The sequence below is a fragment of the Sus scrofa genome, chromosome 10, assembly GCF_054392235.1.
Source record: "Sus scrofa isolate SSC_HxYL_T2T_F1_AM1 chromosome 10, Sscrofa_HxYL_maternal_Yorkshire_Landrace_v2.0, whole genome shotgun sequence".
Classification (NCBI taxonomy): domain Eukaryota; kingdom Metazoa; phylum Chordata; class Mammalia; order Artiodactyla; family Suidae; genus Sus; species Sus scrofa.
Genome location: NC_139392.1, coordinates 15412836 through 15429188, shown reverse-complemented (window position 1 = coordinate 15429188; position 16353 = coordinate 15412836). Strand labels below are relative to the sequence as shown.

Sequence of the window (16353 nt, the reverse complement as noted above, 5' to 3'; positions counted from 1 at the left end):
ACACACACACGGGGTGGGGATGCGGAGGCAAGGAAGAGCTCTCAGGGAGCCTGCAGGGCTCTTCCCCGGGGGCCTGGGAGGACAGGAGACTCCAGAGAGGCCAAATGGGCCGGACTGGGGGGGGGGTTTCCCCACAGGGTGGCACATGGCCATGTTTGGAGTCTGGCCCTGGGAAATGACTGGTGAAGAGGGAGGCGCATCATTCCCTCCAAAGGAACCTGGTCCAGCCCCACCCCTTCCTCCTGCAGGTGCCTGTCCTGCAGGTGGGGCCCCTCCCCTTTCCACGTGGCCTGGGTCTGCAGCATTGGCCGAGCTCCTGCCCCTGTGCTTTGCTTCCCGCTCCCAGGGTCGACTCTGCCACTAGGCTGCGCCTCCAAGACTCTAATTGCAGCATCTTCGTATCCCAATTACACTGAAGAGGAGCCTTAGAAGCCCTGAGGAATTGCGCTTGCTGGACCAAGGAGGCAAAGAGAGCAAATGCAAAGTGAAATAATTCGGTGTGATCTCTGCAGAATGTCAACTCTTTCACAGGAACGTGTCACCTCCAACTCATCTTCACAATCGAGGGCTCCTTCTCCCTTCACCTTCGGATCTGCTGCTTTGCCTTCAGCCCATCCCAAACAGCCCTCCCCTTCAGGACCACTCGCAGGTGGTCCCTGGTGACAAAGCACACACAGGGCATCCACAGATGCAGGTGGAGGGACTCCATCACCCCCCAGACCCCTTGTCCCGGGGCCCACCCCTGCCCCCGTGCCACCTCTCCATCCTCATTTGCCTTGTTCCCCCGGCCCCTGCCCCACTCAGACCACAGACACTAATGAGCCGAGAAGAGCTGGAAAAGGCGGTGGGGACGCTGAGCGGTACATAAATTATTCAGCCGATCAGAGGCACCAGGAGGCACAAAGGGCTCAAGAGTCTGAATCACCAGGGCACACACGTGGCTCCCCAGACAGACTTGACACCAACATCCTTTGCAAAGAAAGGGCTTCTCTAAGCAGCGCTCATCAGCCGCTCCTGCAGCCAAGCAGTGAGTGGGGTCCCTCTTCTGCACTAGAGTGGAAAGAGGCTTCAGCTGTCACGGGCGCCCTCCCCCTCACTTTACGGATGTGAAAACACGGCCCAGAGAGGTGGGCTGAGGCTAGGGAGGTTGGAGGCCATTGTCACTAAGCAGAGGTGTTCCAGCCTGCACTCACACACGACGGAGAGCTAAAGGAAACCACGGGCCACATGGCAAGAGGCAAATGTCAATCCTTTTCCACCAGGTCCCACTCCTACTCAAGCCAGCTGGGCGTGGAGGCGGGGGAAGGGACAAGGGGACCCCATCGAGGCCTGAATCACAAACCATCAGATCATCGGACTTGATGTATTTGAAAGTCTGCTTCAAGGAGAGAGCGAAGCGGCACTTTCCTGCTGAAGACAGAGGTCAAAGATCAAGGGTTCACTGGGCCTCCCATGGCTGATGACCAGGCTTCTTGCTAGGACAGGGGGACAACCAGGAGTTCGCCTGGTTGTGGGGAAAAGAAAATTCATAGACCAAACAACCAAGAGAACACGTTCCATCGCTCCAACAGTAAGGACTGCTCTCTGCTGTGAAATCCAGATTCCACCTGAGGCCGTGCAGGAGCCCTGAGTCAGAGGGAAAGCAGCTGGTAAGAAGCAATCCTAGGAAACTTCCTGCAGAAGGAAAAAAACTGGAAGTATGGATACACAGAAAATCGGGGAGTTCCCATCCTGGCTTGGCAGTAACGAACCCGACTAGTATCCATGAGAACATGGGTTCGATCCCTGGCCTTGCTTAGTGGGTTAAGGATCCAGTGCTGCCATGAGCTGTGGTGTAGGTGGTAGATGTGGCTCAGATCCTAGACTGCTGTGGCTGTTATAATCAGCAGCTGCAGCTCCGATTCGACCCCTGCCCTGGGAAGCTCCATATGCCGCGGGTGCAGCCCTAAAAAGGAAAACAAACACGAGGACAGAGAGATGACCTTAGGTCCCCCTTTAGGTGCTGAGGTTCCAGGACTCTACCATGATAGACTCTATCCCCTGCCACCAATGCCAGCCAAATAAAAAGAAAAGACATCAGCAAACCATAAACCAAACCCACCCAGCCCTGCCCTGTTTCCAGAAGAAGGGGAGTGCGGGGCGCCTTGGGCCAATGCACAGCCCCCTGTGCTCCCTAACAGCTGGCTGAGCCTGGACCCCAGGCCCTTTACTGGCTTGAGTTTTCATTTGTCTTACCAACTTTTTTCTTTCCTTATATAAGATGCTCTACTTGGTGTTGGATATAAGAAAGGAAGAACTGAAAAACTAAGTGAAGGCAGGGACTGAGAAGCAGCAACCGAATCCTCTGAGCTCCTCTCTCTCTTGGAGGTCACTGTCCCCAGCCCAGCCCAGGCCAGGCACTGCGCCTGCCTCCCCATGGAGCGGTGGGACTGACCTGAAAACGCCACACTGGCATCATTTCTCCCTTGGCTTTCATAATGCTGCCACACCAGACTTCCCCTGGTTCCTTTATGACACCCCTGGCACGGTGGAGGAGCTCATTTTAACGAGGGGCCAGCACACAGCAGGGCTCTGCCATAACATCGCCTCTCCCCTGGGGCACGAGGGATGCTGCCTCCCACTTACAGAGCAAAACAACTTACTCTGCACGTGGTGGAAGCTGCCAACCTTGTTAATTATAAGAGAGGGACTCCCGGTAGGAATGCAGTGGGAGGCAGATGAAGTGGTTCCGACAGGGCTTGGGAGAGGGCCCCTGCCCGGGGCTCCGTATGAAGCAGGGAATGGAAATTCAGCCCATCTGCTCAGCAGAGTCTAGATGGAGGCCAATGGGAGACTTCCTCCGGAAGAGCCAGGAATCTGAAGGTAGGGAGTTTGCTCTCCCAAGAGGAAAAGGGAGAGCTGGGTTTCACCTTAGCCTGTATGCTCTACAACTGGGGCTAAAGAGCCTGGAAGACACCAAACAGGCAAGACACCATTTTTCTTTTTCTCTTTTTTTTTCTTGTCACATGGCTGCACCCGAGCATATGGAAGTTCCCAGTCTAGGGGTCCAATCAGAGCCACAGCCACAGCAACGCAGGATCTGAGCTGCACCTGTGACCTACACCCCAGCTCACAGCAACACTGGATCCTTTAACTCACTGAGTGAAGCCAGGGATTGAACCCGAGTCCTCATGGATACTAGTTGAGTTCTTAACCTGCTGAGCCACACCAGGAATTCCTTTTTTTCTTATTCTTTGTTCTCACAGCTGCTGTTCCCTCCTTCTAGGTGAGCATTCTTGCTTTGCTAAATTCCTGCAAAGCCCTCACCCAAGCGGTCTCTATAAAAGTGACAGGCTCAGAAGGCAAGATACACATCACCTCGCCTCCATGGAGCATTTTTTTGTTTTTGTTTTTTTGGGTTTTGTTTGTTTGTTTGTCCTTTTAGGGCCACATCCGAGGCATATGGAAGTACTCAGGCTAGGGGCCCAATCAGAGCTGTAGCTGCTGGCCCACACCACAGCCACAGCAACGAAGGATCTGAGCCCTGTCTGTGACCTACACCACAGCTCACAGCAACGCTGGATCCTAAACCCACTGAGCAAAGCCAGGAATGGAACCCTTGTTCTCATGGATACCAGTTGGGTTCAGAACCACTGAGCCACAGTGGGAACTTCATAGAACATTTTAATGAGAAGATGGAGCCTTCATTCACTTCAATGGGAGAAACGCGGGCAGGGCCACGAGTCCACTAAGTCCAGGCTCCTGGCCAGAGCACAGCTCGCCTCATCAAGCTGAGAAGGAACAGAAGCCCTCGTAGGGCCATTCGCCTGGGATAACACATCCCTGGATCCGTGGCACCAAGAAATTAACCTTTGCTTTAGAGAAAATGTTGCCTTCTCTGATCGCAGGGGAGGTGACTGTCCCCCTGGGGAGCTCAAGTGGTGAACATCGATCGCTTTTTGGGTCACTCACATCCGTGTCCTCTTCCTACACTGGCCTGACCTGCTCGGGGATGACCTCTCTCCTTCTGAGGGCAGTCCAGGTGGGAAGCTCAACCCAGGCACCTGTCCTTGCACCGGGAGGCCAAAGGGTGCCTGGAGAGGGCTGTCGTGCTCACCACCAGGTACTGCCAGCCAGCAGGGGCCACCGACCCAGCCCCGGCCTCTAAGACTCTCCACTCTTAGAAGGAGCATCAAGGACAGAAGAAAGAGGGCAGCAGGCAAGGTTCTCCAGTGGTTTCAGGGCGTTTCGCAGGCTTTCCATCCATTCTCTGAGCGCGCTAATTCCCTCTCCATCAATTCCGTCTTGGATTATGGTGGCCTGAACTGATTTCTAAGAACCTTACCCAATATAGTCCCAAAATAGAAATCTGACAGCTGAATGCCCAGGGAAGGCCCGAGAAGGCCGCTGGAAGAGAAAAACCATGGCAAGAGAAAGGGAAGAGAAATGTGGGTCACGTGGAGCCAGCACCGGAAGAACCACAGGATTCTGAAGCTGGGCCGGAGCTCAGAGCTCACTTTGCTCAGCATCTTCATTTTACACGGGTGAAAACAAAGAGGCCCAGGTAGACGCAGGGACCCGTCTGCAGCCCAGAGCAGCCTGCTGCCAGCCCCACTCGGCAGCAGCGCCGGCCCCATCCGCTGCCAGCCCCTTTCTAGGGCATGCCTTTTGGTTCTAAAACTGCCAACCAATGAGAGCAAAGGATGTCAAGCCCAAACACATTTTTTCTCCCGTCATTTTTCTCCAGTCAGCACATATGCTTCGTTGGCCTCAGCTCAATTTCCTCATCACTCTCCAGAACCTCCAAGAAAAATGATCCTAGGCTAAGTCACAGTCCAGTAGTGATGAAGTGGCTTTAAGTTCTCCCGGCATCTGGTTGCGATTCCCAACTCCAGATAATGACTCCACGTGCTCTCAGAGGCCGTCTCTCCCCCCCCACTGCCCCTCACACGCTCCACCCTCCAGCTCAGACTGTCACCAGTCCCCGCCCAGTGCCACCTCCCCCTCCATCTTCCAAAGTGGCCAACATCAGCTTGATGCCACCATGATTCAGAACGCCTCTCCAAGGTTTCCAAGCCCCACCCAATGGTCTGTGTAGGACATATGACAACGAAGATAAAAGTTCCATTTAGTTCAGGCTGGGAGGAGTTCCCGTGGCAGCTCAGGGGTAATGAACCCAACTAGCATCCATGAGGATGTGTGTTCGATCCCTGGCCTTGCTCAGTGGGTTAAGGATCCAGCATTGCCATGAGCTGTGGTGTAGGTCACAGATGTGACTCAGATCCTGCATTGCTGTGGCTGTGGTGAAGGCCGGCAGCTGCAGCTCCGATTCGACCCATAGCCTGGGAACTAGAAGTAGCAGCATCTGTATGTCTGTTCGGTATAGAATTTAGAAGCAGTTGGCACAAATTTGTTCTCCTTGCCTTGGTCTGCCTACAGCTGCTGTGAAGGCTCCCGGGTGGGCAGTGCCTTCTACACACACACACACACACACACACACACACTCACACACACACACACTCACACACAGACTGCCCCCTCTCCTGGTCACACATCCCAGGCAGACGGCACAGTGCCCTCAGAATCCACCTCCCCTCACAGGACTCCCCGGATCTGGGCCTTCCCCACCCTGGCTCCGATTTCCCAATCTTTGCGTTTCTGGGAAGACTGGAATCATTTGGCTATTTCCACACCCTCAACCCTTGAACGCAGTTGCTGCTAATTCCTTTTCTCAATAAGGTTCAGGGAACACATTTCAATATTTTTGATCCAAGATACAAATGTCTCTCCGATACAGGGGACCATCTGGGCTGCTAGCACTAGCTGGCTAGGGTGCGATCGACTCTTTTTTTAGGGTTCGTGAATCAGTTGCCAATAAGAGAGAAGAAAAAAAAACCCATGGAAGTCAGCTCCAAGACTCTGCTCTCCTTCCCTGCATCTTTCCCCAGCAGGAGAGCGATCTCCCATCGTCAAAACGGACCACGTGAACACAGAACCAGAAAGGATAGCTACAACTGATGTTCTGGAAATCTCAGCCCACGGTTCTGGATGCCTTGGGGGAGGGCAGTGGTGTCAGCTAACTGCCCAGCGCCCGGGCCCTCCCTCTGGGCTCAGTAATGGTGTGTGGCCCCAGCAGAGCTGTCCACACCAAAGGAAAGGGACTACGACAAAGCGGCAACAGAGAGGGCGAAGAAGGCAGGAGGGAGAGGGCGCTCAAGGCCGGGGACCCACCAGCAACCGTAGACTCCGGCCAGCCTGGAGCACCTGCCAGACTGTCAGAGGCAGAGCCCCCGGTGCCAGGCGGCTAGCCAGGGAGGGCAACAGTCTAAACGGGAAGCCCACAGTGGAAAAAGGATGTGAATGGAAAGCGGAGGAACGGAGAGAGGGTGGCACACCATGGACGCGCAGAGGCCTGGCCTGCAGTTTCTCCCTCGCTCGGAGGCGAGGCGTCCAGAGAAAGGAAATTCAGCCACAAACACGCCCAGGGCACACGTCCGCGGTTTTCACAGACACTGCAAAGGACCGCAGGTCAGAGTGCCATCTGGCCAGATGGCATCGCAGAAACCGGCTCCCCTCCTCCCCCGCAGTCCCATTTGCTGGTCCTACTCAAGAGCAGACCACTGGTGGCGGAGGGGGGCCTCAGCCGTGAGCCTCTGGGTGGTGAGATGCAGACACAAGTTGGGTATGTGTGTGCTTAACTGCTCCCACGAAGGCAGTCGACCCAAGCCGCGTGGACTGCAAATGGACACGCAGGGATCTCCCCGCCCACACCACCCTCACCCCAGAGAGGTGGAGAAAAGCGAATGCCAGCCTCCCCAGATGTATGGCCAGGAAAGTGGGGTACTTTTGTTGTGGTCCTAATTACACAGGCATGCACGTGTGTATGTGTATAAATTCTATTTTTACAAATCTAGTTTGCTTTTTGGGTTTTTTTTTTTTTTCCTTTTTCTAGGGCCACACCCACAGCATATGGAAGTTCCCAGGCTAGGGGTCGAATCGGAGCTACAGCTGCCAGCCTACACCACAGCCACAGCAATGCTGGATCCAAGCCGTGTCTTTGACCTGTACCACAGCTCACGGCAACGCCCGATCCCCAACCCACTGAGCAAGGTCAGGGATCAAACCTGCATCCTCATGGATATTAGTCGGATTGGTTTCCACTGCGCCACAACGGGAACTCCCTACTTGTCTTTTAGAACTACTTTCGTGACCCGAGGCAGCTTAGAGAAACTAGAAAATAAAGTCATTTTCCAAACTGTCTCCAATGAGCTGAAACCTGCCTCACTGCCAAGCCCCAGCCGTCCCCAGCTTAGGGGCAAACGTGAACCCAAGTCTTTGGTTCCTCTGCAGCCCAGGTAAGGTCCTGCCACCCCCACCCCTAGCAACCACCAAAGGAAGTGCTGGGCCTTTGGGCCTCCCATTGATTTGAGAGCTGAAATGCAAAGAAGTTTTTAATAAACAACAAAAAATTTTTGTTTTCACAGGAACCCATTGTTCTCAACATCAGGTGCATTTCTCAGTTCTCACACACCCAAAACATTCTCAGGTCTAAAATCTCAGAAAAACACTGCCGTATCTTCCTGATGAAATCGCTTGGAAGCAGCGACTGCGGTCATGGAGCAGCAGCAAAGCCCAAGAGTTGTTGCCGGGAAAACCTGTTTAATGGGCAGTTACAATTTCTGACAACGAGGACCCAATGCTGAGACTGGAAGAAAGATTCTGTAACTGTTTTATTCCAGAGTCATGTATCGAAACAGACCAGATTTTTAAGCAAATAAACCTGGGATATTTAGGACACTGCTGGTGCTCCATCTCAGAATAAGACAGAGAAATGCAATGAACAGGGGCCAGAAGATCAAGAAAGCTCAGAGAGTTGGGATGGCAAAGACCGAAGACCAAAAAGCATTCCCACTTGTAAAATCAAAGGAGCCACAGAAAAGAAAACACAGAATTACCATTTGATCTTGCATGTCCACTTTGGGGCACATACGCCAAAAAATGAAAAACAAGGTATCAAAAAGATATTTGCAAACCCATGTTCATGGCAGCACTGTTCACAGTAATAACCAAAAGGCGGAGCCACACATGAATGGACAAACGAACTCTGATGCACACATACATACAATGGGGTATCTTTCAACTAAAAATTAATGAGAGTGTTCCCGTCATGGCACAGCGGAAATGAATCCAACTAGGAACCATGAGGCTGTGGGTTCGATCCCTGGCCTCGATCAGTGGGTTAAGGATCTGGCATTGCCATAAGCTGTGGTGTAGGTCGCAGATGCGGCTCAGATCTGGTGTTGCTGTGGCTGTGGTGTAGGCCGGCACCTACAGCTCTGATTCGACCCTTAGCCTGGCAACCTCCATAGGCCACGGGTGCGGCCCTAAAAAGACAAAAAATAAAAATAAACAAATAAATATTAATGAGGAATTCCCGTTGCCAATCGCTGGATTCAGAACCTGACATAGTGTCCATGAGGATGCAGGTTCGACCCCTAGCCCTGCTCAGTGGGTTAAGGATCTGGTATTGCTACAAGCTGTGGTATAGGTCACAGATGTGGCTTGGATCTGGCACTGCTGTGGCTGTGGCACAGGCCGGCAGCTGCAACTCCAATTTGACTCCTAGCCCAGGAACTTCCACAGCTGCAAAAAGACAAAAAAAAAATGAACGAAATGCTGTCACATCTGCAACGCATACTGAGGACAGGAGCGAGACATAGAAAGATAAATCCTGTATGACTCCACTGGTACCAGGTACATAGAACAGTCAATTTCATAAAGACAGAAGGTAGAATGATTGTTGCGGGGGGCCGAGGGAAAGGAGGATTGAGGAATTACATACAGTCTCATGGGTATGGAGTTCCATTTTGGAATGACGACAAAGTTTTGGAGGTGGAGGGATGGATGGCGGTGGTGGTGGCGGTTGCACAGCAATGTGAACGTACTTCACGCCACTGAACCGCACCTTTAAAAACGGGTTAAAAATGGTCGCCTTGATGGCACGTGTGTTTTACCACAATAAAAAATCGTTACGACGTCGCCGTCATGGCTCAGCAATAACAAGCCCGACTAGGATCCTTGAGGGTTCCTGGCCTCGCTCAGTGGGTTAAGGATCCGGCGTGGGCGTGAGCTGTGGGGTAGGGCGCAGGTGCGGCTCGGATTTAAGTCGAAGAGGGTAAAAGGCTTTCCTCGTGGAAAGAGAGATGGCACACGCACATTTCCAGAGGGCAAAAGAGTCCCCCTGTGGAGGGGGCGCCGGGCGATGGAGGAGAGGGAGATGCACTGCGGCCGTAGGGAGACACCAGGCTGTGATGGGCCCCCAACACCCCCCTGATGTGGACGTGGGCCCACGAGACCTCCCGAGGTCCCATCCTTACTCTGCAATCCCCCTGCTCGGATCAACCAAGATTCAGAAGCCTTTCAGTGACTACGACACGGTGCACAGAAACGCTGGTGGCTCGATTACAGTCTATCAGCTTAATTTTGCTTTAGACATTTTTTGACTGTTTTGTATTTTGGCTGTATTTTAGCATATGTAAGACTGTCTCGAGTTGGCCTTTCTATGCCAAATTAAAACTATTTCCTCGCCTCATCCTTAAGTTCTATGAGGATTTACAGAGCCCCGTCTACACGGCAGGCATTGTTCCAGCCTCCAGAGAAACCATGGCAAGCCGAAAGGGCCCCAGCCCTCACAGAGCTTCCTCCTGTGCCAGGTGGGAGGCAATGGAGAATGAGGTGGGGGGGATGAGAGAGGAGGGGGGTAGGGGAAGTTGGAGGTACAAACGTCGCATCTAAAAGTGATAAACTATCTGCAGAAAACCATCATAATTCGCAAAGATATGTGCATCCCAATGTTCACGGCAGCGCTATTCACAACAGCCAAGACATGGAAGCAACCTACATGCCCGTCAACAGGGGAACAGATAAAGATGGACTTATATACAATGGAATATTACTCAGCCATAAAAAAGAACAAATCGTGCCATTTGCAGCAACATGGATGGACCCAGAAATTATCATGTTAAGTGAAGTTAGACACTGAGAGACCAGCATCATATGATATCACTTATAGATGGAATCTATAAAAAAGGATACAGATGAACTTATTTGCAGATCAAAAAGAGACTCACAGACTTTGAAAGCAAACTTATGGTTACCAAAGGGGACGGTGGGGGGAGATGGACTGGGAGTTTGGGACTGGCGTATGCACACTGAGGTATGCGGAATGACAGGCCAACTGGCACTTGCCGTATAGTGCAGGGAACTCTACCCAATATTCTGTGATGGTCCATTTGGGGAAAGAATCTGAAGAAGAAAAAAAAAAGAATCTGAAGAAAAATGTACGTGTGTATATGTATAACTGAATTGTTTTGTCGTACAGCAGAAATTATCACAACCATGTAAATGGACTATACTTCGATAAAACTTTTAAAAATGAGAAAAAAAAATAAAAGTGAGACATGAGCGGGGACGGGGTGCCTCACACAGAACAAAAAGTGGAGACCAGGAAAGGCCTGGCTGAGAGCTCAGCACCCTCAACTCAACAGGCCAACGCAGGACCCTCAGGGGACAAGCTATCGGCGACCCCGGCAGCGGTCATTTCACATAAACCCATTTTTTTGTTTTCAGATGGATAATTTGAGAAACTGAGAGGTTTACTCGGTGCCCCGTGGCTGAGTCTGTGACAGGCTGGAACTGGCTGAAAGGCTCAACCATAAAGACCCAGAGCAAAACCATAAAGACCCAGAGCAAAACCATAAAGACCCAGAGCAAAACCATAAAGACCCAGAGCAAAACCGAGCCTCGGTAAGCATCCTTTGTTACCATCTGTCCGGGCCAGTGAGAACTCCCCGGGAGCAAACGCTGCCATGAATCTCAAGAAATGTTATTGGGAATGAATTTTGTTTATATGTGTCAAAACTCAGTTGTTGTTTTTTAAAGGGACTGTATATATTTATATAGATATATAATGTAAGCCAAAAACCTGAAGTAACTGGGATGAATCTTTCATCTTTTCAAAGAATGGTTTCATCTGTGTTTATATAAACAAGACAGTCTGCAAACAGGCTCAACCAAGCTGGAGCCGAGTGGGCTTTTGCGAGTAAACAGTGTGCATTTTTTACTGGCTGGAAATAGACATCATTTCACATCTGAAACCCTTTAGAACACTTTTTTCCTTCTAAACATCCAGATGCAGTTTTTTTAAAAAACACACACCATACACAGTATTTGGAAGAAGAGCTGTCCAAATCTCTTCTCAATAATAGGAGTAGTAGTAATTTTCCATTGTTAATAGCTCTGTATTTTCAAAATTTTGAGTAACGAACCTGTATACTTTTATAAGCAGAAAAATTACTTCAAAAAGTGAAATAGAATTTCCTCTTTTAAAAAAGGATACATAGTATGTTTGGTGTCATCTTCTTGTTGTTATAACTTCAATCTGAAAATTCCAACTCCAAATATTTCAGTTATACAGAGATATCCTTTGGATAGGATCATTACTTGCTAATATCAAAGTTAAACAATCCAAACAGAGTGACTAGGGAGTTCCCTTCATGGCTCAGCGGTTAAAGAACCCAACTAGGATCCATGAGGATGCAGGTTTGATCCCTGGGCTCACTCAGTGGGGGAAGGATCCGGCATTGCCATGAGCCGTGGTGTAGGTTGCAGACATGGCTTGGATCTAGCATTGCTGTGTCTGTGGTATAGGCCGGTACCTGTAGCTCTGATTCGACCCCTAGCCTGGGAACTTCCATACACTTCAGGTGCCGCCCTAAAAATTTTTTTAAAAGGGGAGGGGCATAGGCATAAAAGTCTCAGACTCAGCTAAAATCTCAGCTCTAATACATGCCAGCTGCGCAACCTTGGGCAAGTTTCATAGCCTCTCTGATGCAATTTCTTCGTCTGTAAAATGTCAGTTTTGAGGACAAAGTTCTGCCTGGGCAGTTAAGGGGCCACGTGCCTGGAGGTAGGCAAAGCCACACACACACACACACACACACACACACCCTCAGTTTTATTCTGCATCTTCCAAATGTGATAAATGTACTCAAAGACAGTGGCTGATATAAAATAAATTGGTAATTTGAAATCTTTTCATTTGAAAACAAATGCAGATAAGTTTTTGGGAGTTCCCATTATGGCTCAGTGGTTAATGAATCTGACTAGCATCCATGAAGACACAGGTTTGATCCCTGGCCTTGGTAAGTGGGTTAAGGATCTGGCGATGCCTTGAGCTTGCAGACTCCACTCAGATCCTGCATTGCTGTGGCTGTGGTGTAGGCCGGCAGCGGTAGCTCCGATTCGATCCCTAACCTGGGAACCTCCATATTTGCAGGTGCAGCCCTAAAGAAACACACACGCACACAAAAACATAGATAAATTTTCAGAGTAAAAAACAAGACTTTGAAAAAAATGTTGTGCTGTGACTGGCCACCTCCATCCTTACTTCCAGACCTCCAGAGGGAAGAAGAAGAGGTGGGTGAACAATGGAAGTGCATCGTCTCTATAAAGGCCTAGGACTGGCCTTCTACAGCCACTCAAAAAACTACTTATTACCCCTAAGTAGGTATGTACAATTAGATAAGAAAAACGTGCCATCTTACAGGCAGGTCTCTTTAGCTGCTGTATTCTGTTAAATGCCCAATTCATTATTTGGGACGTCAACATATGCTAAACAATCAATATGACTCATCAGATCAAGAAATACGTAAGGAATATAAGAAGCTGAAAAGAAAGCAGAGTCCAACACAAACTAATCTTAATTGTAATTGACATAATTACCACCATATAACCAACACCCACACATACAATGTTTGCACAGAAATTGATGTGTCTCAGATTTCTCTTTTCAATGTTCAGGAGCCAAAGCAATGTGGTGGGGTTCTGGGTTCTTTGATTTGGAGAATGTGGGGGTGAGGGTGGGGGCAGGGGTGGGGGAGGGGGTGGCGGGGGAAGACTAGGAAAGGAAAAGGGGCAGAGACTTGGAAGTAATTACTGTAATTTGAATTCAAAGAACACAAATTCTTTTCATTATGAGAAACTGGAATCTTGCCAGGTCATGAATGAGGTCAGGGCCTGACCCAGACCCGGAATCGGGACCAAATTCAGCAACCCCTAGACCAGGGGGTGAGAGTTGGAAACCTGAAGGGAAGAGGCCAGCATGGGAACACAGCAATGCCTGATTTCCAGTCAAAGGTCTAGTAGTCAACCAGCTGCACAAACCACCCATGTAATTAACTTGCTCTTGAATTATTTATTATCTTCCCGAGTGAAAGAAAATTATCCTTTCTGGTTACCTACTTTGCTTCAGGGGCTAATTCAGAGAGCTCCAAGCCTGACAGTTTGATGGAGCTCTCTGGTACCTGCCACCCTCTGGCCAAAGCAAGAACATAAAGGAACAGCAACTGAAGTTATTTCTGAAAAAGAGGGGTAGTTAGCCTTCGAGAACGCCAACACCTCCCCAAACCCAAAGAAGCACAGAAGGCTCCTTTAGAACAGTTAGCAGAGGTTTGCTACAGGGTTCTGCACTCCTTTTTATTCTAAGTTAGGTAAAGTTTCATTTTCCCTTAACAACTGTCAACAACTTTTGAGGCTCAGTTCTCTGCGGTGAGACGGGCACCCCCAGGCAGAGCAAGAGAGCATGCACGACCCCATCGCTTCTCGCTCGCAGGATTTCTGATCGGCCCCGAAATTCCCCTGCCTGAATTGCTTCGCTCTCACCCCCAGATTCCTAAGTCAACTGACTCATGGCCTTACACCATCTTAGACAGAAGGAGAAGCCTGGAGATATTCCAGGTCAACCTGCTCACTCTTGAGATGCGGAAGGAAACCCAGAAAGCCTCTTTGCTAAGGTGGCATCGTTAGAGGTCTTCCTCCTCCCTGTCAGAGAGCCTCTTAACAGGAGCAGCTTAGTTTTATTTTAAGATAAACCCCTTTGTACAAAACACCTGCATCTCAGCCACCCAGCAATTTTCTTCCGGGTCTTCCTTCCCGGGTCAGCGCCCACTGTCTGCGCGCTCGCCGAGGCTCACAGGAACCGTCCGCCGGAATTCATCTCAGGACTGTTCCCTGCCACCCAGACTTGCTGGGCAGGACGAGGCAGCTAATGGTAGGAGACTGCACCGGATGCTCCTTCTAAAACGTCTGACCGTCACCATTTTCCCCGCTAACTCCCGGATGGTGAGGGCAGAGAGCATAACCTCAGAGGACCAAGTTCTGGGAGTTGAATCAACGTGCCCAGTGTGGCACCATCTTTAGGAGAGGACCAGACTTCCTCACTCCTTCTCTTCCTACTCCTATTCAGAAGCACTCCGTCCCCTAGTCCCTCACCACTCCTGCAGAATCAGGACTGCCTTACACCTCGTGTAGCCCCAGGAAGGGCGGCAGGCAGGCAAGCCTGTGCTCCATGGGGATGCTGGGGACCTGGCCAAAAGATGTGCAACCTGCAAAGTCTTTCAGGAGTTGGGTGGCTTGGACCCCAGAAGGGCCAAGGAGGAAACTCGCTCTCCTCCTCCCTCTTTGACTTTCCTCCTCAGCCTCATTCACGTCTTTTTCTGTCTCCTTCCTTCTCGATCTTCCCTTTTGCTCGCGGCCCGCCGCCGCCTTCCCCGTTGACCCCCACGCCTGGTTCTCCCTCCTCGCCTTCCTTCCCCCGCCGGGCCTCTCCCTACTTCCTCTTCCAAGGCGCTCCCGTCGCGTTTCCACTTTGTCTCCAATTGTGTCTAAACGCAACCCACCACAGATGCTGACATTTTAAATGTTTAGTTGTTATAGTTACTTGACTAATTGCCGGGCCGACGGCGGCGCTTTTCCTTCGCCTCCCGAGGGCAGAGAGGAGGCAGCACGGGAAGTGGAGGGTAGATGCAGCCGTAGGTGCTACCCCCCGGGGCCCGGGACACCCGCCAGGCCCCGGCAAGGGTGTGCTGCCGGGGGAACCGACGATCCCTCCGCTGCAGCCGGGAGCCAGGGCGCCCAAGGCGCACCCCGCCTCCGGATGCCGCGAACCGTCTCCCGCCCCGGGACAAGGGAGCGGCTAAGGGTCTAACCTCAGGGGCGCAACGGCCGTCCCCCACCCGCCCATACTCTCTATGTGGAGGAAGTCAGGAGTCATTTTAGAGAACCTGGGGAAAGAGGTGGCCAGGGGCGCGGTCGGAGCGGAAGAAAAGAGTTAGAAGCCGCTGCCGGTTACTCACGTGCCAGATGGCGAAGAAGATGAGCGCAGCGCACAGCACCAGCGAGAGCATATAGCAGAAAGCAGCGAAAGTGAAGGCCATGGCCCGCCGGCCGGGGGCCGCCAGCCCCCCAAGCCCACCAAACTCGAAGCAGCCCCTAGGAGGCCAATGTCCCCCTCAAGGGCCGGGCTCTCTCAAAAAGGGGGCAAAGAGGAGCCACGTCTGCACCCTCCCCTCGAGACCAGCGGCTAAGAGGAGGCACGCCAAGCGGAGAGAGCCTGGAGGGTCAGCGAATAGGGACAGGGCTCCCGTAGGCGCCGGTGACCCGGGACGCCAGCTCTTCCGTGAAGCCGGAGGCGGGGGCGGAGGGGGAGATGCGTTGAGCGTCGTTGGCGGGAACTGTCCTCAAATCGAAGAAGAGACCAAAACAGTAGAGAACGCCCGCAGATTAGTGCCAACCAGCGAGCTTCTCGAGACAACACCGGGAAGGATGCGAGGACTCCACGGAGGGCCGCGAGAGCAGCTCCCGATACCTCGGAATCTCCAGGAAGTGTCCCCTGCTTTCCGCCCCCAAGTCGCGCAGGAGGAATGAGAGGGCCGCTCAGGACCCTCCCGCGCCACCCGGGCGCCAATCGAGAGCGTCCAGCGAGGTGCCCGGGCGGACTCCGAGCGCTTCCCAAATTCCAGGGCCGGCAGCGGCTCTCTCCCAGGAGAACAGGTCTTTAGGTAGCCGGAAAGCGTCAGGTTCCCTTGGTCTTGCGCCCCAGACGCGGCTTCCAGCGCTGCCGAACGCTCCTAGGCGCGCCTGGCCCCGGCCCCGGCCCCAGCTGCCCGGGCCCAGGGGCCTGGGTAACCCAAGTTCCCCGGAAACTGGGGGTTGGACCGGGCCGGCACGGGCTCCTGCCCAGTGGGCCTGCTCCCGCCCGGGCGGCTGTCGTGGATCTCAGGCCAAGATCTGCTCGCCGCGAAGCTCGCTCCACCTGCTGCTGCTGCTGCCGCCTGGGCCCCTGCGAGAACTGAAGCGGCGCTGCCGGGGATCCCCTCCCTCCCGGCGCCCCACCCTCGGCTCCGGCTCCGCCGAGCACGCCCTCCCCGGCAGGCGGAGACTGCGGCGGCAGGGGCTGGGGAAAGGTGGGCGGCCAGGCGCCGTCAGGCGCTCGGTCGCCGCCGCGGCTGCGGTGGTGCGCGCCGGCCTCTCCGA

At 52.3% G+C, this 16353-nt stretch overlaps 1 protein-coding gene across 6 annotated transcripts in view; it reads right to left on the bottom strand.

Moving 5' to 3' along the window:
- The window catches only part of CNIH3 (cornichon family AMPA receptor auxiliary protein 3), a 208091-nt gene that overhangs the window by 90112 nt on the left and 101626 nt on the right, over positions 1–16353 (bottom strand). For 4 of the 6 annotated variants that reach the window (XR_014817447.1, XR_014817448.1, XR_014817446.1 and 1 more), the window contains exon 1: positions 15174–16170. The exons of the other annotated variants lie outside the window; for them this stretch is intronic. Coding sequence is in view for 1 of the 4 variants with exons in the window: in XM_084979251.1 (XP_084835377.1) it covers positions 15174–15254 (81 nt within the window). In the remaining 3 variants the exon portion in view is untranslated. Of the gene's footprint in view, positions 1–15173; positions 16171–16353 lie in introns of those variants that run through there. 6 annotated transcript variants of the gene reach the window in all.